This window comes from Engystomops pustulosus, chromosome 1, assembly GCF_040894005.1.
Source record: "Engystomops pustulosus chromosome 1, aEngPut4.maternal, whole genome shotgun sequence".
Classification (NCBI taxonomy): Eukaryota; Metazoa; Chordata; class Amphibia; order Anura; family Leptodactylidae; genus Engystomops; species Engystomops pustulosus.
The window spans coordinates 242,989,904-243,012,046 of NC_092411.1; the positions used below are offsets into that span (position 1 = coordinate 242,989,904).

The 22,143-nt window shown below is 43.8% G+C and overlaps 3 protein-coding genes across 5 annotated transcripts in view; 1 reads left to right on the plus strand and 2 right to left on the minus strand.

Moving 5' to 3' along the window:
* Positions 1 to 517: 517 nt before the first annotated feature.
* Positions 518 to 3,037, minus strand: ANKRD37 (ankyrin repeat domain 37). The gene is made up of 5 exons (XM_072131690.1): positions 2,897 to 3,037; positions 2,664 to 2,816; positions 1,205 to 1,296; positions 880 to 1,091; positions 518 to 719 (listed from the first exon to the last, which is right to left on the minus strand). Exons 1-5 carry the CDS (start codon positions 3,032 to 3,034, stop codon positions 697 to 699), a joined length of 618 nt encoding a protein of 205 aa, XP_071987791.1. The 5' UTR covers positions 3,035 to 3,037; the 3' UTR covers positions 518 to 696.
* Positions 3,038 to 10,245: 7,208 nt separating this feature from the next.
* Positions 10,246 to 19,825, plus strand: LRP2BP (LRP2 binding protein). Of its 3 annotated transcripts, none has more exons than XM_072122896.1 (9): positions 10,246 to 10,518; positions 10,692 to 10,789; positions 11,572 to 11,681; positions 12,845 to 12,958; positions 14,991 to 15,133; positions 15,209 to 15,314; positions 16,561 to 16,784; positions 18,956 to 19,121; positions 19,671 to 19,825. In XM_072122896.1, coding segments are annotated over exons 1-9 (1,029 nt in total). In that variant the 5' UTR covers positions 10,246 to 10,516; the 3' UTR covers positions 19,737 to 19,825. The 3 variants fall into 3 exon arrangements, with proteins under 3 accessions (XP_071978997.1, XP_071978999.1, XP_071978998.1); XM_072122897.1 differs by having other exon boundaries at positions 10,247 to 10,448; XM_072122898.1 differs by lacking the exon at positions 10,692 to 10,789 and having other exon boundaries at positions 10,246 to 10,448.
* A 1,462-nt stretch (positions 19,826 to 21,287) lies between these two features.
* The window catches only part of SNX25 (sorting nexin 25), an 85,802-nt gene continuing 84,946 nt past the window's right edge, over positions 21,288 to 22,143 (minus strand). The window contains exon 19 of the mRNA XM_072122900.1: positions 21,288 to 21,902. Coding sequence (XP_071979001.1) covers positions 21,807 to 21,902 — 96 coding nt within the window. The 3' untranslated portion in view covers positions 21,288 to 21,806. The remainder of the gene's footprint in view (positions 21,903 to 22,143) is intronic.

Consider the following 22,143-nt stretch of genomic DNA (forward strand, 5'->3'; position numbering starts at 1 on the left):
GACTTCCAAAAGGCTGAAACCCAGATGTATGTGTTAGAGTAGATCAGTTGGACTTGCTATCCCCAGTTCTTCTTCTTAGGATGGGTGGTCCCACTGACAGTTGTATTAAGATTTTTTGTTTCTTATAATATTTTTAAAAATATAATCTATCCTGCAGTTGTAGTCCAGCAAGTTTAAGATGTCTGTTCCTTCCTACCCCATCAGCTGTGCGGTTCCCATTGATTTTTACAGGTGTTTTCTGTACATGCTCAGTAACCCCTGCAGGATGGGGAGTAGATGAGCTGTGACATCCTTTGTTGCAGCTGGTGGATCCCTGTCTTATCTACCTAAACATAATCACCATCATTGTATTGGATTGCTGATAAATAAGGTAATGTACACACAGGAAGGACGGTCTTACTGTGTGGCTAATGGATAGAATATGGGAAAGAGAAATCTGAAATGTGTTTAACTTAAAAATTTGATTAAAAAATGGTTTTAGTAAATAACACAATATACAATATATATATTTTTTTTTTATTTAAAAAACATGCAGTATTGAAAAATGATATAAACTCCCCCGTCCCCTATAACCAAGTCCTGAACAAATCCTCTTCCTTCCAGCAGAGAGGTGGTGGTGTAATCCAGCTTAGTGTAAGCCAGTAGGTTTGAGCTCCTCACAGAAGCATAAAACATGCCAAGAACATATAGAAATCTTCATGTGTCCATCAGCAAGAAGCCTGTAAAGAAAAGACATGTTATGGGTCTTGTGTAAATATATTCGCTTTATATCAGTAATTAACATTCCAGAAGCAGGGATCACCCCATGTGCCAGAATTGGGTACAGAGACATAACTTTATCAGACGCCCCAGACTAATCGTGACTTCAGGAATACGCACCATCTGAGCGTCTCCTCTTCCCATAAGCAGCCGCCATGTTGCACTGTTCCCTCTTCATACCAGCTGTCGTCTCCTTCAGCTCCTGCATGGAGGACCTCGCTCTGGAGAATGTGTCCTGCGTGCGTTTCACAGTCGCCAGATATTTTGCACATTCCTCAAACCCATTAGACAAGGCCAAAGCTTCCGGTGTGAGCCCTTCCTTATTACAGACACTGTGGAGGCAAACAATTTATAGATTGTTACTATATAAATACGATTAGAAAATTACAAAATACTATTTAGCCTGAGATCTACCAGAAACTGATCAAGCAGCACATAGACTTACTCTAGTCTGGCTTCATGAGCTACAAGCACACTCAGGCACTCCAGACTCCCAGAACGGGCCGCTTTGTGAATCAGGGTCTCTCCAAAAAGGTCCTAGAAGGAAACACAAAAGGTATATATTAACTAAAATATATCTATATTCCCAGTGCACTGTGTATAGCAAGACAAGAACTTTACATTGTAGCCCAAAAAGGTCAAAGACATAAACCTGTGTGTGAGCTCAGCCTGTAATCCTATAGAAGTCTGATCCAGCAATAACAAAGGCTGATCTTGTGGGCTGCATAGGAAACATTGCTCGCACGCACTCCCTGTATGGAGAGGAAATGTATCCCATCCATAGGGAGGGTAAACAAAGTACTCCAGGATTTCTACTGAAGGCGTATTAACAAGATAGGGAATGGAAACCGCACTAATACTACTGGAAACTGAAGCAAGATCAGCTACAGTAGTGAGAGGTGTTCTGTATTGTATGGAACAAAGTAATATTAATTTTCTAAGAGAACATCAACAATTTTCACATGGGAGCTATGATTTTATCATCCCTTAGAGCTTATACACTATGCATTATTAAGAGCGGGGCGATATATATAGAACAGTTTGACTGCCAAAGTTCTTCCATACAGAGGTCCCCATCCCTGATAAATGGGCTCTGCTTCTCTATTCTTCTCCAAGGAATCTCCTCTGCCACTCCTTTTACATGGGGACAGAGGACCCCCATCATCTCATGATTACGGGCAGACCACACACCAGGCCTATCTAGGTTAAAGTTTTTTTTACCAAGTTATGATCAGCAAAGGTTTGACTGGTGAGACTCAATGATCACAAAAATGGCTACCCAAGCAATCCGGAGAATAGTGGGCTCATTGATCTAGTGATGAGGCGAGGCTGCATCATTCCATTCCATAGTATGGCAGTGTTGGGAATTACTGAGCAGAGTGTTCTCTGGTACTCATGTAGTAACATACTCATAGTATTACAGCATCTCTGGTGCTCCTATTTTATTGAGTGGAGAAGCAGGACATATACCGATTCCACTGCACCACCCATTGGCGATAACAGGACCCCCATACTCAAGGTTTGGGAGGATCCCAGCATTTGGACCCACTAGTCAGCTAGTTAGTGCAGATCTGTTGCTGATGATGGAAACCACTAACAAGAATGTGGTGCTTGACCCATCAGCATATCCTGTGACCAAATTCTATGGAGAATGTGGTGGAACAGCTCCCAAATGTAAGGATCTGGGGGCTATGACAGGAGTACAGAGCACCACTGCCCCCAATGTTACAGATCTGGTCAATAATGACTCCCTTGTATACAGCAACATAATAGAGTACCTGAAGCTCTGGGCTCTGTTCACACTATGCCATAACTTCTCTATACTGACATAACAGGTAATAGCGCAATAGACTAGAAGAAAGGTGTGAATAATCCCCTAGAAGAGGAGAGAGATGGTCCAATACCTGCTGGTTAATGTCCACTCCAGTCTGCAGCTGCCAGAGAAGGAAGAACGCGTGCCCGCCGTGTGCTGCCAGGTGTGCGGGCGTCTGCCCCAGGGCATCTCCGGGAGAGTTCACAGCTGCTCCCGGCTGCATCAGCTGGCTCAGGCTGAACAACTACAATGAGAGGGTTCAGTTAGTGACATGTCCCACATAGATGTCATAGACATGACAGTGCAGCGGTATCTCCCGCTCACCTCCTCCTCGTCCTCCCTGTGCTGCAGCATCCTCTCCTCCTGACACCGCTCCGCGATCTGAGGACACAGCCCGCGCCTCCCACTTCTTCTAATTCTGGAGCTCAGCGAGGCCCCGCCCCCCGTCACGTACTCAAACATCCCACACGTGGCCCCTCTGCGGCATGCGGCCCCGCCCACAGCTCAGCGGATTGGATTATGTCATCAAAGGCCCGCCCAAAGCTGCGGCTGATTGGTAGTGTGGTTGTGGGCGGTCTTCCTGCCTTCTGCCTCTGTGTTGTGGTCACGTAACCTGCCTGGCTGACATGTGGGCTGTAGTGAGCCGGCACGTAGGCTGAGGGGGAAGGGAGCGGGAGGCCAAGCAGTGCACGTATGGCGAGGAGGAAGCAGCCGGGGCTCTCTATTATCTCCTCACATATACGTGCTGGGATGAAGCACCGGCCGGCTGTCACTGCAGACAATGGGGGAATGGGCAGCAGGTTCCAAAATGGTGACATCTGATGATTTGCCCCAGATTTGTGACTAGTTGTGAGATGGAACAGAACCCCACATTACACTTTTCACATCTATCCTGTGACTGCGGGTGTAGGAGAGGCATTTATCAGGGGCAACTTCTCCAAAAGTCCCAAATTGTGGCAAAATCCCTCCAGTCCCCTCCTGTTGTAAGAAAAACAAGAACTAAAGTGGGGATTTCTCTCTTTCCAGGGCCGCGTTCACACGATGACCTGCATTTTTGACACATTTGAAAGACTTGAATGGTGATCACATGCTGAGGTCACATTGCGTTTTAGCAAATGCAGAGGAGATACAATGTAAGCTTAGCATGTGATTAAGGCGGCAACACACGTGGAGTTTTGAACTCGTTTCTGAGCCGTTTTTTAAGCAGTCCGTTAAAAAACGCATGTGATTTTGACCGGTTTTACCAATTATCTCAATTTAAAAGTTTCAAAAACTGATGCATTTTCAAAAAATGGATGTTTTTTAACGTTCTGCTTAGTGGTGCCATTGTGAAAGGAAACAGATGAGGGCTATGCCTCCTCTCCTCATGGGTCCCATAGCAGTGACATTACACACCTCTATAGTAGATATACCACTACCCTCGCTTCCACCTACTGGGCCCATTTATCTATAGAGCTTCTCCATAGGAAAGATTATTACACATTGTACATTTATCACATAGATCAGGGGTCTCAAACTCAATTTACCTGGGGGCCGCTGGAGGTAGATTCTGGGTAAGGCTGAGCCGCATCAAGTTTTCCACACAAAATGCGCTTACAAAATATCATTATTCAGATTCAAATGTCATGGCGTCTCCCAGCGCAAGGAAAGCCCCGAGCGGGGAGACGTGTTCTCTCTATGAACGCGTCCTGTGCACCGAGGGGTCCCAAGCTCCTACCGCACTGAGCCCAGTCAGGGACACTCCATCCCCCCCGGTACTTGCCTCCCCGTGTCCCTCCCATCGAAGAAGATGAAGTCGCCGCTCTGACCTTCACCAAGTGGGTTCAGAGCGGCGACTTCATCTTCTTCAAGTACCGGAGGGAAGGGGATTAACCGGTTACGGGCCCTTTCCTGTTTTTTCATGTCCATTTTTCACTCCCCACCTTCAAAAATCTATAACTTTTTTATTTTTACACGTAAAGAGCTGTGTGACGGCTTGTTTTCTGCGTAACAAATTGCACTTCATAGTGATGGTATTAAATATTACATGCCATGTACTCGGAAGCGGGAAAAAAATTTCAAATGCAATGAAAATGCATTTGCGCCATTTTCTTGTGGGCTTGGATATTACGTCTTTCACTGAGCGCCCCAAATGACATGTCTACTTTATTCTTTGGGTCGGTACGATTAAGGGGATACCAAATTTGTATAGGTTTTATAATGTTTTCATACATTTACAAAAATTAAAACCTGTACAAAAATTATTTTTTTGATTTTGCCAACTTCTGGCGCTAATAACTTTTTTATACTTTGGTGTACGGAGCTGTGGGTGGTGTCATTTTTTGCGAAATATGACAATATTTTCAATTATATCATTTTTAGGACTGTACGACCTTTTGATCACTTTTTATAGATTTTTTAATATTTTTCAAAATGGCAAAAAAGTGCCATTTTCGACTTTGGGCGCTATTTTCCGTAACGGGGTTAAACGCATTGTAAAAAACGTTATCATATTTTGATAGATCGGGCATTTTCGGACGCGTCGATACCTGATGTGTTTATGATTTTTACTGTTTATTTATATTTATGTCAGTTCTAGGGAAAGGGGGGTGATTTGAAATTTAATGTTTTTTTATTATAATTTTTTTTTAAAAAACTTTTTTTTATTTTTATTTATACTATTTTTCAGACTCCCTAGGGTACTTTAACCCTAGGTTGTCTGATCGATCCTATCATATATTGCCATACTACAGTATGGCAGTATATGGGGATTTTCCTCCTCATTCATTACAATGTGCTATCAGCACATTGTAATGAAGGGGTTAAAACGAAATAGCCTCGGGTCTACGGAAGACCCGAGGCTACCATGGAGACGGATCGCTGCCCCCGGGGGAGCGGCGATCCCAGGTAAGATGGAGGCGCCCATGCGCCGCTATCTTTTTGAGGCTGCCGGCAGCCATCGCTGTGAAAGCACCCGCGATCGGTGCTAGCACCGATCGTGGGTGTTACCGGTAAGCCTTTGCTGCAATATGCAGCAAAGACTTACCGGCTATGGAGAGGGCTCAGCCCGTGAGCCCTCTCCATGCAGCGCGACCTGACCGACCGTATTCACGGCGGGCGGTGCTTTTCCAGGTGGGGGCCGCAAAATGTTGGCCCGCGGGCCGCGAGTTTGAGACCCCGGACATAGATGGACTTACTGCAAAAATCACTCAAAACCACCAGCGCCAACTAAAGCACGTCTCCCAACTTTTGTACGAGAGAAAGAGGCACAAAATGTCTATCCCCCTTTTTTCTAAACCACACCCATTGCCCCACCTGCAAACATAGTACAATATCGACCTTAATGGCCCCCACATAGTATAATGCCCCTTCCTGTCGCCAATCCCACTTCGGAGCCATAATGCAACTCAGCAACATATATGTATATTTATCTCCCCAAACTTATAATGCCCCCGCTTTCGGAACAACTACCCCCATCCCACCTCACATATTGTGGCCCCTGTCCTCCACCTTCCTCATATTGTGGCCTCCTGTCCTCCATCCTACCTCATATCGTGGCCTCCTGTCCTCCAACCCCCTAATATTGTAGCCTCCTGTCCACTATCCCCTTCATATTGTGGCCCCCACTCCTCCATCCTCCTCAAATTGTGGCCCCCTGTCCTCCATATTCCTCATATTGTGGTCCCTGTCCTTCATCCTCATCATACTGTGGTCCCTGTCCCTCATAATGTGGCCCCTCTCTTCCTTCATCCTCTGCATACTGTGGTTCCTCTCCTCCATGATCCTCATACTGTGGCTACCTGTCTTTCATCCCCCTCCTACTGTTCTTCATTCTCCTCATATTGTGGCCTCATGTCCTCCATCTCCCTCATATTGTGGCCCCTGTCCTCCATCCTCCTCATTTTATGGCCTTTGTCCTCTACCCCCTCATATTGTGGCAGCCTGTCCTCCATTTCCCTCATATTGTGGCCCCGTCCTCCATCCTTCTCTTCCTGTGGCCCGTAGTACTCCATCCTTTTATTCCTGTGGCCCCTAGTACTCCATCCTTTTCTTCCTGTGGCCCCGTCCTCCACCCTGCTCTTCCTGTGGCCCCCTATTCTCCATCCTGCTTTCCTGTGGCCCCTGTCCTCTATTTTGCTCTTACAGTGGCCCTTCTCCCTTGTTTCTGGGTATTAGAAAAAGAAAAACTGTTGCTTACCTTCCTTAGATCCCTCGCAGCAGTCTCTTTTCTCTCGGACTCTGACTATGATTTGTAGGAAGGGAGGCCAGTTGAGGTGGAGGAGCAACCTCCTCACATGACTCCTTCATACACCTGAGGAGGTAGCAGGGAGCTGATCCCACCTCCTCTTGGCCTTGCTGCTTTGGCTGCTCTGCAGATGTAGTGTATGGGACCAGGAGGAGGCGGGGCAGTGAGGGTCAGCCTGGGGCCTTCTACCAACCACCTGGGATGGTGGGAAATCGGTGGTAAACCACGACTGTCCCGCCAAATCTGGGAGGCTTGGGAGCTATGTTATAGACAAGGAAGGATAACCATTCCCTCTATCACTGATTGATGAAACTCCCCACTTCTGTATCTGGAATTGCGTTCCTAGATGTAATTCTAGTGCGAAGTGTGAACACATCCGGAGGCCGCAGTCTCATGGTGCCCTGGCAAATGCTTTGGGTAAAATGCATGAAACACGTGTGTCCTGGAAGTAACAACATGTGTCTTGTCTTTTATTATTAATAGTGATTACTAACAATTTCACACACTATATGCGTGTTCCTGCTGCTAAGAAAATGTATTTACATGTGATGAAGTTTTTTGCCCAATGCATTACAAAACACAAGGCAAATGCATCATGTGAACACAGCCTGAAGCAGCTTAGGAATCTAATGTTTACAGTGGATCATTGGACTCCATGCTGGGGGTTATGGGCAGAGGCGTTAGCTTGGTGGCTCCGATAGGGGTGTAAGTCCTGAGAGTGCCTAGGGCAGGACCAACACTATGAATGGCGATGGATGACGACAGCTGTGCAAGTACCAGCCAATAGTGTGTGCAGCGCTGTACAGAGACAGATGATAGAAAAGTATCCAGGGAGACATTTGTTTTTCTCATTTGTATCCACATGTACTTAGCCCACAATACTGCATGTATGATAGCAGCCTGCAGGGGATAGTGAGATTAATAATGTTTTCTTTTAGCTTCTGCCACTGAACTCTGCACTTAATGGGAAACCTGTCTCCACGTTTTCACATATGCAGCTAGTGACAGGTTCCTATAGAGCCCTTTTAACTGCTTACATCCACATAAATCACCTTTTATCTTCTATTACCTACCATCAGAGAAGGCGTGTCCTTCTCGATCGGCCCCTCCCATCTACTCCTCCTCATGCCTTATGCCTCCTTACTATTCAGCAGTTCATGTCATGTGACCAGGGTGACATCATCTCAGGTCCTTTAGCCTCTTAACAATAGCAAACTGTACCTGTTCTGTACTGAATGGGACTACATGAAATCACAGCAGCCTCCATGGACTTCTACTCCTCCTCATCCTCCATGGAGGCTGCTGTGATCACATACATGGGGGCACATTTACTAAGGGCTTCGTGTTGCACTTTTGTCGGACCATGCATGTTCTTCTAGGCTAAAACCTTGCACAGGTATTTAAGAAGTGTCTGCGCCGCTATTGTGTCGCACGCAACCCTTTTGTGGCGCAGCTGCGCTGGCTTCCATGCGACACAAATTATGGGCGTGCCGACTGATTCGGACCAAGTGGTGTATTTAACTCACAAATTGTGTTGCGCGCCCTATGCTATAGTGCACCACAAAAAAGTTGGTAAACTCTGTCGGGCCATTTCGAGAAAGCGACAGATTCATGATTTCTTCTTAATGAATCGGTCGTACCCAGCATTATACACTTATGTATAGCAAGTAAATGAGCCCCATGGTGTACAGTAGAAGGGGCTTTACTGAACCATTATTTTCAATGAACCTTTTCACACTTTAGTTTTTTCCACTGATCAACTGTTATCAGTGAACAGGTTCTAAACTGACCACCGATCAGTGAAAAAACCACCCTGGGGTGGTCTACAGAATTGTAAAGAAAACTAAAAGTTCAAATCACCCCCCCCCCCCTCTTTTCCCTAGAACTGATATAAATAAACAATAAAAATCCTAAACATACAATCGGGTTAAAAGAGGTGTGGAGTGGGGTGACTGCCTGGACTGCAGCTCCCCATTAATAATCCCTGTAATAGGGAGCGGCTCTTCTTAGTAAGCGGAGGCTAATGATCTCCTAATGACTTCCCATCACTACAGACAGCACAAGCTTCCACATATTTACTGAGGGATCCCAGCAGACATGTTAGCTGGGAGACCCTACGCCTTCCTCACTGCCTAGACTTCAGAGGGAGAGGCACAGCTGAAGCAGGTCTCTCTTCTCTGTCCTGCTACACCCGGCTTGTGCTCAAAGGTGAGCAAAAGACCCCCATCCCCCTTATGTCAGGGGGAATGGTCTGACAGCAGATTGTGGCACTCAGACTTCAATAGAAAAAACATGTGCCCCATACGCTCTTTTCTTCCTGTAGTGGCACAGGGCACATGCTCTTATATTGAATTGTGAGAGCTGTGGGCCCTGCTCTAACTAGGGGCCCGGTCGCGGTCACACACCCTGGGACCATGATTGTTACGCCCCGGGCTAGATGCACTGCTTACATTGTCCCTATTTCTTTCCTCCTAGAGCTTCTATGGAATCTTACTGAGATATATCTGTCATGTTCATATTTAAAGGAAACCTATCACTTAAAAAGTGCGCCGTGCCGTACTCTGGTGCGCCAAAAGGGATTTTAATATAAAGTTTAAATCAACAATCGGGGGTTTCTTGTATTAATGAAAATATGCTCCGGCACCAGCTGGCCCTCAGTATATAGCCTACCAGACCCTGCCCCCCTCCACTATATAGCAAGCCAGCCCCTGCCCCCACCCTCCCTGTCTTGAGCATGCCAAGCCTATTTTTTTTAAAAAAATGATACTCTACTTACCTTTCCGACGCCCCTTCAAGCTTCGCCTCCTCTTCGGGTCGTGGACGGAACACACAATGACGTCCGCCGCCGTCGTGTATGGACCTGAAGAGGAGCCAGAGGACCCACTGCTATATGTTAATATTACATGTACACAGTTAGGGTGAAGACAAACGTGGCGTTTTTAGGCCGTTTTTCCAAATTTGCGCAATTAAAAACGGCCCAAAAACGCCACGTGTGTCTTCACCCTTAGGGCTCATGTGATGCATTTGCAATGTGTTTTAAAACGGAGTGTTTTCACAGTGGGAAAACACATCCAAAATCCTATATAATGATGGTAAAAACCGCAGCTGTGAAACGCATTAGTGGGCCTGTCTGCGCCTACTGACCACTACCATGTAACGTACACACTGATAATGTGAATACTGCGCTACCTATCCCATAGCGATATACATGTTCTGTTTTAGAAATGTAACTTTTAACTCTTTTTGTGTCTTTCACTTGTAGCAGATTTTAATCGGTAATACTATAATGTAGTACTGGTCTTATTTTTTTCAGTGTAGCCCTGTAGCAGGCGGACATAGCGCCCTCCTGTGGTGGCGGGAGGAGTCGCAATGACTAAGCAGCGCACTCTGTGCCTCTAGTCATAATAGAGGGAGCGCGCGATCCCGGGTTATATAGCGTGACGTCTCCCGCCGTCTAGCCGTAGCCCCGCCCCTTCATTCCGCAGCACGGGATGCTTATTATACCCGGCTGCGGTTACTATGCGATAGTTACCAGTGCGACCAAACAAAGTGGTCACGTGATATTCGCTTTACCAGACCCGAGGGTGACAGTGTGACCCGCGCCCGGGGTCCCGAATACGTCACCTGGATGATGAGAACCTGTGGATAGAGGTGTGTATTACTCACCATACGTGTAGCTAGGGCCGTGTACAGACCGTAGCCGCAATTGTCACGTGATAATGTGAGACATTGATGATTAAACTTGTTTCTATTTTTTTTGTTTTTTTTAAAGTATATAAAGAGAATGTCCTGCCCTCCTTATAGTAATAGACTCTAAATAGATCTGAAAAATCTTAATATAAGCAGAATGCATGGAAAAAAATACAGGTGACCCATTCCTCCCGTCATCTACAGGATGAAGAAACTCAACTCAGAGACATTGCCAAAAAGAAGGGAGAATGAGATCTTGCGCAGCGTCAGCCAGATGCCTGGTTTTCCTCAGGATACACAAGGTGAGAATATTCCCAATACCTCCGCTACCTCCTCTACTCAAAGCCGTCACTCTTACACCTGATCCCCCAATATATGGGACATGTTGTACAATGTCTGCGACAGACGGGAACTCAATCATCACACAAATGGAGGTCCCTATGTAGAAGCACACAAATATGGTGCTCCATGTGTAATGTCCCGAAGTTCGGGGTCATTACTAAATTCTATATCTGGTAATCTCCCTACAATAACTGTATCTATGGTAGAGGCTCCTCCCCCTTTATAGGTTTTTATAGGGGGGGGGGGGCTGTATACTTGACGTTATTTTTTGTGCTTATCCCTAAGGAAAAAGTGTTCAATACAGTACGAAATTCTATACCTATAGTGGTATATACATTTTGTACAGTCTACATATGCAACATCTTATATCCCCTAATCCCATTTTCTGGGTTATTCACACGTTTGTGTTTTGTATTTTTTTTTTCTCCATTTTTCATGTTTTTTCTTCTTCATGGATCTCATTATTCTGTAACTGCTTGTGAGAGTTGGTCTGAGATTACAGAAAAAGCGGCGATTCTTTTCCCTCTATGAACAGTGCCCCCCCTGTGCATGGCCGTGTCTGGTATTACACTTCACCCCCATCCCACTGATGCATCATCACTCGTAGAGAATTTAGGCCTTTATTTTTTGTAATCCTGGATAATCCCCTTTTAGCTTGGGGAAAAAAATGTTTAACAGATAAGAAAAAAAAAGGGATAAAATAGGTAAAACAAGAAGAATATTTTGCATCTGACATTTCCAGGCCGCGCTCCTGCTGACTTACTAGACGCTGCTGAACAATATCTGAAAGAGAGAATTGAAAGAGGAGACAAACAGGCGCGCTTCCTTCTGGGACAACTCTGCTTCGAGGAGGTAAATATAGATGGTGGTCCTTCTAGGCGTTTTCTAGTAAGTCCTTGTACCTTAATACTTATAGGGGACATGTATCACTCCTATGGCTTCCTTTTTATTTGTGCAACTTTTTGTGCGACTTTTAGGGCGAGTGCTTACTTGCCGTTTTGAACCTGTTTTTAGTCCGTTTTTAAGCAGTCCATCTAAAAACGCATGTGGTATAAACCGCATGCATTTTTGGCAAACGCATCCATTTTTGGCCAGTTTTAATTAAGATAATTGGTAAAACCTGTCAAAAACGCATGCGTTTTTTGGACGGACAAAGCGGACCAAAAACGGGTTCAAAACGTCATGTGTGGCATCACCCTTAGCTGTTTGCAACTTTTTAGGTGCAGAATCAAGCAGCGTGGCACAGTTAGCTGCCTCAAGGATTTAGTGCAGTATTTATCTTTGTAGCCCAGATGTTTGTTCCACTTTTTGCGACTTTTGGGCTTGGAATTGTCACATTCTGAGCCTAATAAGTAAAAAAAACAGAGCATGATAGACCCAGAGTTACTTTTGGTAAACTGCTATTTGGGACTAAAAAGTTGCACACCACAAAAAGTCTCAAAAGTGAGACTAAACGGGCAACTCATCACATGTTCACAAAGGGGGGAAACATAAGGTACATTGTACAATGTAGTAGGAGAACTTCAGGAAACTTGGAAAAGTGACAGCCGAAAACCTATGATACATGTGCCCCATAGTATAACTATTCTAATCTTCTAGGGGTTCCTCAGTAATTGTTCCTGGAAATGTATTAACAGACTGAAAACCAAATGTCACAACTACTAGTTTTCCAGGGTTGTGTCACATTCCAGGGTTGTGTCACATTGTAACACTTTCTAATCCAGGATCTCGGAGACCCTCCAGCATCCGTGTTTCATGGAAAATACAAATATACACTAAAAGGTAACCGGTCCTGGTGTTCCTTTGGTTATTTTTCCAAGGGGGCAAAGGGTTTTAGTGTTTTGTCCTATTTGTCACTCTTTCCCCCCCTTTAAGGGGGCGAATCCTGACGAACATATGCCAGGTGGGCAGTCACGTCCAGTGCGCTGGAGAGGAGGAGCAGTGCCCCCCCCCCTCCTCTCTCCATAGAGATGCATAGCGCTTTATGACAAGCCTGGTCTTTCTGTTCTTTTTAGGGCTGGTATGAAGATGCTCTATTCCACTTTGAGAAAGTCAAGGATGAGGATTATCAGGCTTTATACCAAGCGGGAGTCATGTATTATGATGGTCTAGGGACTCGTGAAGATCAAGTACGTATTACGGGAATGCTGCCTCCTATGTGTTTTATTGAAACCTATCACACAGAATGATTGTACTTACCTTCCATAGTATTACCCATAAGTACAGAGGTGGGTTGGCATAATTTGATTTGTGAAGAAAGGGGCTGCCCACGCCGTGCACCATCACCACACTACTACTATAAATGTGCAAATGACTTGTTATAAACACCTTCTCACCTATATGTAATTGACTCTTAGGGTGATGTCACATAGTGCGTTTTCAGATCGTAAAAAACTCATGCGTTTTGTCCATTTTTAATTGCGCAAATTTGGAAAACCAGACAAAAATGAATGCGTTTAATTTTCCTAAATGGGAATACCCCTTTAAGTTTTGAGGTTGCAGGGGTAGTGTTACTGCAGACACCCCTATCTTCGAGTCTAGAAATATGTTGTCATATTAAAGATAAAAACCTCATCTTTGAGATAGAACCAGATTCTTGATGCGGTGAGCTAAAGAACCAGGGATACAGGCAGTTAAAAATAACTTACCTGTAATATGACACTAAAAGCATGTTTCTAGATTCTATTGAAGACTAAGGACAGACGTGTCTGAAACAACACTCCCCCTAAAGCTCCTAAACTTGACTCATCTCAAGCAAATTATGACTCTTTTCTGCTCATATTCACATGACTTTGTTGGAGAATTTTTATAGATAAATGGGCAAGATCTAAGACTGCCCTAAAAGGGAGGTTAAACTGTATATCCTAGTTAACCACATTGGTATCCCTGTCATTGAGAGGTATAATTCCATAGCTGTGATCTTAATCAGCACTGTATATACACTAGCTTCTACCTCAACTTTTATTAGTTCAAATAAAATAAAAGTGTTAGTTGATGGTAAATGGGCAAATATTTGCTGAATAGGTCATTGGAATTTGTTTGGATTATATTGCCCAATCATCGTCTGAGGCCATGAATATGATAAGGGACAACATAGTTGGGACCACCCCTTTAACTTGAAAAGCTGACTCATGAAATAGCAACCCTGACTCCAATAAAAGACCACCTACCCAGACAGCCTACATACACTGCTGTCCATGCACCTTGGTATATTATTCAGAATTCATCAGTAATAGAACTGATACTCGGGGCTTCCTAGCTCTTCCTTCTAGATCATAAAGGCGTAAAGTGTAGGTTGTATTTCTGGATGTATCTATGATATACAAGTAATAAAGAATGCATCAGTCAGTATCCTATACACAGCAAGCAGAGGTCTACATCATGTATTGTCTGTAGACTTAGACAATTATACCAGAATGTGGAACAAAGACAATCCCTTAGCAATGGGATATACGACACTTAGTACCTGTCTCCTCCAGTAGTCATATCATAGCCCGGCTCCTATAACATAAGTCTATGACTCGTATGTCTTGGATTATTTTTGTAGCTTGTACACACATGCATTACCAAATAGCAATGTAAACACATTGTTAACGCATGTGTTAACATTGCATTTACAAAGCATTTTGTAAACGCAAATGTTAACAGTAATGTAATTTGGCAAATCACCTGATCTCAGCTGTAGTAATGCAATTCAAAACGCAATGAAAACTCAACCAAAACGCACCGTGTGACCAGGCCCTGACCATTTCTGACTGGCTCAGCCAGAGCCCTGACCTAAACCCAATTGAGCATCTCTGGAGAGACTTGAAAATGGATTCCACCAACGTTCACCATCCAACCTGAGGGAACTGGAGCGGATCTGCAAGGAGTGGCAGGGGATCCCCAAATCCAAGTGTGAAAATGCCATGAAGACTCATTGCTGTACTAGCTCAAAAGCTGCATCTACTCACTACTGAGCAAAGGGGCTGAATACTTATCACCATGTGATATTTCAGTTTTCCTTGTTTAATAAGTAAAGAGTGAACATAAATGAACAGAAAAAGAACTTGTAAAGGGTTCTGAATAGTTTCTGTACCCTCTGTACGGCTGTGACGTGGTGTATAGGGGTAATCCTCATACATCAGATGACTGGTCTCTACCTCCATCCATATCTTCCAGCGGAGAGGGGTGGAGTACATGAAGACCATTATCAGCTCCGGCGACCATCGAGCCAGACACCTGAAATATGCAGCAGCCTACAACGTGGGGCGAGCGTGCTACGAAGGCTGCGGGATGCGTCACTCTGACCAAGAAGCAGAGAGGTCATTATCGTTTTTGAGGCAATCCAGGAGTACACAATCCTGTGTATTTCTCATGTACGTTTCCTTTTCTTGTAGATGGTGGCTGATAGCTGCAGATAATGGAAACCCTAAAGCCAGTGTGAAAGCCCAGAGCGTGCTAGGAATGTTCTACTCCCGACCTCCCAACAAGAATCTGCAGAAGGTACCTCACATTGTCACGTAGTATTGTCCCTACTACATGGTGCAGCAGCTGCCAGCAGGGGGCGCAGGACTCTCACTGTCAACAGATGACAGGCTGTAACATAATTATCACAATGCACAAAACATACATCTTTATCTACTGCTTTCTTTTATATATAAATTCCATAATAACACAATCCAGCAAAAACAGATGCAGTCACCAGTGTCTTAAGAGGGTTGTTATAGGAGTACACATTTTGTAGCATGCAGTACCAGATGCAGACACTAGTGGGTGCAGGGCACATACAGATATATGTACACCTGTATAAGATATACTGTACATTGGGGCTGACTTTTTGTAGAACTAATTCTTACGTGTTTTCTACACCAGGAGTAGACTGGAGTGGATTTGCGCCTAAATTTGCCACTTTTAGACAAATCTGTGCACATCTGGATTCACTTGATAAATCTGGATGATGTACATCAAAGTGGGAAGCAGTATAGGTGGGCAAATGTCACCCAAAAAAGTTGGCAGTCGAGACAATTGTGGGACATTTTTACGCAGGAAAACTCCCGTAACTACAATGGTAAATATTCCCCTAGTGTTGTGTCTAGGGGCTCTATGGAGGTCTTTGGCACATATAGGGGGATTTATCCAGAGGTAGTGCAGTGTGCACCAGCCCTGTAGGTTTCTCCTGCTCCGCACATCACAATGGATATACTAAGAGGCTCCGTCCTCTTACTATATACGGCACATGACAGAGCACCATGTGTGCTATACACTAGTACAAGCCTTGATAAATCCTTCCCCAAGAATTATTATAAAAGCTCAGGCAGCGGAGGATGTATTATTGCAGTTACATCAGTGTTTAAAATCTCATAATTGTCACATCCCCCATTGACAACTTTTCACTTCAGACTTGTGAATCCAGATGTGCCAGACAGCTTTACAAAGGGACTATAAAAAAAATTTAAAATTCAGATGCAAACTCCAGGCTGCTCCGTTCACATTTTAATGGCCACTTTTATCTTTCAAAAGTGGAGTAAGATTTTGCTTTATAATAAATCTCCCCTGGGACACAACTACACATTTTGTTCTACACCACAGAGGGACTCAAGGGACTTCATAATTTTGTCTACCACATATGGCATAAAATGATAAATCTGAAAGCGAGTAGTCTGGGATGACAGTGGAGCAGGCTTTGGGTGTACACCTGCCGGGATATCATATAATAATAATAATAATAATAATGGATTGACATTTTCAGGCTTTCTTGTGGCACTCGGAGGCTTGTGGTAATGGCAGCGTGGAGTCGCAGGGAGCTCTGGGTGTGATGTATCTGTATGGACTGGGTATACGGAGGAATCTGCACTGTGCACTCGAGTGCCTGAAGGAGGCAGCAGAACGTGGAAATGTTTATGCACAGGGGCACCTGGTCAGCTACTACTACAACCACAAGCTGTACACAAAGGCAGCAGAGCTAGCCAAGAGGTGAGAGCACATGTAGTTATTGGACCATGGTCCATCAGCTTATCAAGACTGCATGCTGTAGTCGCACCATTTAAAAGAAATCTATCATCAGAATCCATCTTGATAACCCAGGGGCACTTACTCATAGATCTAGGCGCTGTGATTGTGGTAATCTTATATTTGTTACCGAAGGCCTCTTTTTTAAAATAATGCCAATGAGCATGAAGGGCTCTAGGAGATGTTATCAGAGTACATCCGTGCTGTAACTTCACAGACTGTTACAATGTCTCCCCCTTTGCATCCCCCCTTTTTCTGCCTTCTGTAATCTCACACTGTCAGAGTGGTGGATGTGTAACAACCTATGAATCTGCAGCACAGAGTTCTGGTTATGTACTTCTGCCTTATTAGCATAAAGTTAAAAGATGATTTTAAAAGGAAAGAGGCCATGGATAACACACAGAAGATCACCACAGTAAGTAAAGGAAATCATTCAGCAAAATGAAGCATGATAAACCAGGGCCACTTACTCATAGATAGAATTATGTAGAATTCCTTTAACAGCTTAACATAAAAGAAACGTTTATAAATGGTTTGAAATATTGCAGAGTAAAACTCAATTTCCATAATAAAAAAACAAAACTAATACTGTATTGTGCCACTTCCTGACTTTTTCCCCTTTACCATCTAGTGACGCAGCACAGCTCAAATTAGATGAAGAATCTGGCCTCTTTATTCACCCATCATGCAACTTTTTGACCACCAAAGCAGTCTTTATCTAGCATGATAAACCAGGGACACTTACTCATAGATCCACCATGATAAGTCTGCTTTGGTGATCGAAACGTTAAATGAGTGAATAAAGATACCGGATTGTTCATCTAATCTTGAGCTGTGCTGCAGTCATCACACATTTTTTACAGACCTCCAAAAGGGTTGTTCACTTTCAGCAAATAATTGATATGCAATTTTCCAATATACTTTTATCAATTCCTGAGTGTTTTCTAGATGTCGTTGTATAGAAAGCTTTACTTTCAGTGGAAAGAAACCTGGCCCTGGTCATGTGATGTCACACAGGTGCATGGCTCGTCATATCACATGACTGATTACTCTATATGATAATAACGGCTCCTGCACCTGTGTGTCCATTACATGACCAGGGACAGTTTTCTTTCCACTTGAAGTAAACGTAGAAGCTTTCTATAGCAGGACAGCAAGCAGAGATGTAGAAAACAGTCAAGAATTGATATGGTTTGTGCAATGAAAACTTACACAATTTTACAATACACCCTCTGTATCAATTATTTGCTGAAAGTAGACAACCCCTTTAACTCCTCAAATGTATCAAGATGCAAAATCCACTAAAATACATCTGACCTGTAGAAAGGGCAGGCACACAATTCCAGGATTGTGGCTCATTCACACTATCTACGGCCGCAAATTTGTGGCCGCATATACGTCCCCATAGACGGGAATGGCCGCCCCGGCGGCGGTACGGTGCCGGACGTGTGTGGTACCGTTCCGCGCCGTACACCGGGTAAAGATAGAGCATGCTCTATCTTTTCCCTAGTGTGCAGCCGTGCATCCGCTGTTTCCTATGTAGGGAGGAGGGGCCACCTCCTCCCCAGCGCTTGGCGGGCATACCGCATGTGAATGAACCCTTAAAGGGGTAGTCCCATTTCAGCAAATGTAAACACAGCTTCCGGGTTTACTTTAACTGGACATGTGCACGGCTCGTTATATCATATAGAGCAATCAGAGCAATGTATTATAACGAGACATGCACCTTTGTGACATCGCATGACGAGGGACAATTTCTATCCACTGATAGTAAACACAGAAGCTTCCTATAGAATGACAGCAAGCAGAGATCTAGGAAACCATGAGTAATTGATACAGAAAGTATATTTGAAAATGGTATTACTTTTAATTATACACACAATAATATTTATTTGCTGAAATGGGGACACCCCTTTAAGATACATGTGCCTTAGTCTCCCAAAATTATAGCCAGCACCATATCCATTTTACAGGCTTAGTCTCCCTACTCAGTTCTTTTTAGAAGTTAAGCAGAAGTGAATAGAAAATTCTGGTGGAACAGTGGGTCCCTGTTCTTCATGTAGATTAAAATCCCAGATATGAGATGTTATACGGCTGATTCTTAATGTGCGTTTAATGTACTTTCTCTGTTATAGGGTTGTACAATATGACAACATTGACCTCTTACCAAATGCAGAAGCTTGTCTTCCTATATACACAGCCAAGGGAATTGCTATGGCCAACTTCTTCCTAGCTAGATGTCTCCATCTTGGTTTGGGCACAAAGCCAGATGCAGCAGCCGCAAAACAACATTACAGAAAGGTAAACTGTGATAAGGTTTTGCCCCAGAAATTCTACATTGGTGTAATAGTAGTAACCCCATACTGGTCCCCAACTATCAAGAGTGACCCAATAAATGGAGGCTCTGAATTCTGGGTTCTGTTATTCTGTGCAGTGATCCACAAGTCTCTCCTACCCTACAGTATAGTACAGGCAGTCCCCGGGTTACATACAATATAGGGTCTGTAGGTTTGTTCTTAAGTTGAATTTGTATGCAAGTCGGAACTGTATATTTTATCATTGTAATCCCAGTCAGAACTTTTTTGGTCTCTGTGACAATTGGATTTTAAAAATGTTGGGTTGTCATAAGAATCAGGATTAACACTAAAGCTTCATTACAGACACATTTGATAACTGTTCCAGCGGATCATTGTAGCCTAGGACTAAAGTACAATAAATTACCAATATTCAGAGGTCCGTTTGTAACTAGGGGTTGTATGTAAGTCGAGTGTTCTTAAGTAGGGGACCGCCTGTAGCGCCATGACTAGTGCAGTCTTCCAGAAACTTATTCTACCAAATTCTCTCTTCCAGGCTTTCTGCACTGATGCAGATGTGACCAGCGATCTCCAGTGTGACGTCATATATGGGAAGATATAGCAGTCACTGTCAGTAGTGTCGCACCATTAGTAACACAAACCTGGACATCACATCCTGCAAAGTAAAGAAAAGATGGCATACTACATCCAGACATGGTCATTTTTATCATTTTATATGTTCACATTTTACACACAAAACATCTCTCCATGTTTGCATTCAAAATTGTTAAGGTTTTACCTTGGGGAAGACCAGGGCTATTAAAGGGGTCGTCCAAGACGAAAAAAAAAAAAAATGTATGTGTCCGGGAGGAGCTGCACACAAAAAATTAAACATTAACTTACAATCAGGAGGTCCCTCCCGATGTCCCGTGCTGGCATCTTTGCGTTCCGTGAACCTGTTTGTTTACAGGGGCACAGAAACTCTGCCGATTTCGGCTTCCAGCTGGCCACACCCATTCGCTGAGATATGTGGACGGGTGGCCAATTAGTGGGGAGCAGAACAGAAGTTGCTTGTAACCCTAAATGAATGAAGTGGCTGGTCCTGCACATGGAACTGCTCCATTTACTTCTAGGAGACTAGTGGGAAGATGGCATTTGCCCAAATATAAGAACTACCCCAAAAAATAAGAGCTAGCATGATTTTTTTTCAGCCTTATCTGAGTAGAATGAAATAAAAACCATTGTCCCAGTAGGGACACTTCAGAGGGCTATATCTTCTGTCTGGTGTCATTTTGAAGAGGAGAATTTACCTTTAAATTTTGCACAAAGATTGTGTTTCTAAGTACTGCAGACATGGAGATATCGACTGTTACAGTTGAAAGTGTGATTTTCTTATACCACTCTTACTTTCATTTACTTAAACAGAGGATCGCTCTGTGTCTGTGGCACCTAGAAGCACAACCCTATACAACCCATGTCTCCTGCGACCTCAGTCATGTTGGCCGTTCAGAAATATTTATCAGTCATGCATGAAGAGTGGGGCAACCCTGCACCACTGGGTCGACAGCAGCCAGGACAAGGGGAAAGGTGAGTATTATCTCTTTTTTTTTTTTTTTTTTTAAACCTGTCCTGTCATAAGGGGAGGAAAGAATAGGAGGTGTAAGTGAAGGGAGCACTATAAATGTGGCATTAGGTTTTAGAGAGACAGATCAGACAGGGTAGATTCTCATCTGTAAAACGACAACAGAACTAGGTCCCAATTTACAAAAGTTATATGTTTGAGGGGGCACACTATCAGCTGGCGGCTGCATGGAGAAAGAGGAGGGGGGAACTGCAGGGAAGTGGGAGCTGACGGATGCAGTGTGCTATAAGCATCTATAGACGGACAGGAGGGGCACATTTAAAGAAAATGTCATTGGAATTCAAGGTTTAGACATTCTGATGATGTTCCTGAACACGATGAAATGGTTATTCTTAAATAAAAATTCAGAGTAGCAGAGTACAGCGCTAGACCATCTCTGTAGTCCCATAGAGAATGACTAAAGTGGCTATGCATGCACAAATGGAAGTCCATTCATTTGGAGGGTACAAGGGACCTTTGTTCCGACACCCACTGAATTATCTATAGCCAAATACCCCTTTAATTTCTCAACAATCAGAAATAACCAGAAAGGAGTTCAGTTTTTTATTTATTGCTTACAAATAGTTTAAATAATGGGCAGTCTTTGGTAAAAATAAAAGCAATAGAGAATAAAATATTCACAATAACATTACATAAAGTATTGCACAAAACATTCTTCAATACACCGGAAAAAAAAATAATGTTCTAGATCCTCAATGAGGAAATGATCTGTACAACATTCAGTTTTGTCACACCACTATCTTACATAACAACAACCCTCCTTGAATGTCGTGTACGTCCAGCGCCCATCGCGGCACCGAACAGGTTAAAAGATACCTCCGAAACTTACAGTATAGTAACATCAGGGGTCGTAATCTAGAGAGAATGGTATTAAATAAAACCGATATCAATGCAGCATTATCTTCTACAAGTACTACAGCCTCCCCTGGTCACATAAAATATAGGAACAAAAGAAATCCCCCCACAGGAGAATAAGTAGTCCTCACTCGGCCCTCTATGGAAAAGAGGAAAGTAATAGCATGTCTAGTGTTAGACATTACAAGTAGTGGTTCACTTTGTGCCATCACACACTGGAGCCGCTCGCATTTGCTCTAAATGAGTCCTTAATTCTGGACACAACTCTACTAAAAAGACTTCGAGCAGCACCTAAGAGGAAGGAGACAAGAAGCGCATCAGTCATGAGATCATTGCGGACTCAGTTTATACAGAACAATATGGGTCCTGTGCCCCTCTTATCTGAGTGCAATAAGTTGGACGTCAATGCACGAGAAGCTAAATAGTGTAAAGTCACAACTAGCAATGAGCAGAACCGGACTTCAGTCAGAACTTCAGGTTCAGACGGCTGGCGGTGGCATTTAAAATCAATGTAGTAAACTCCACATAGATC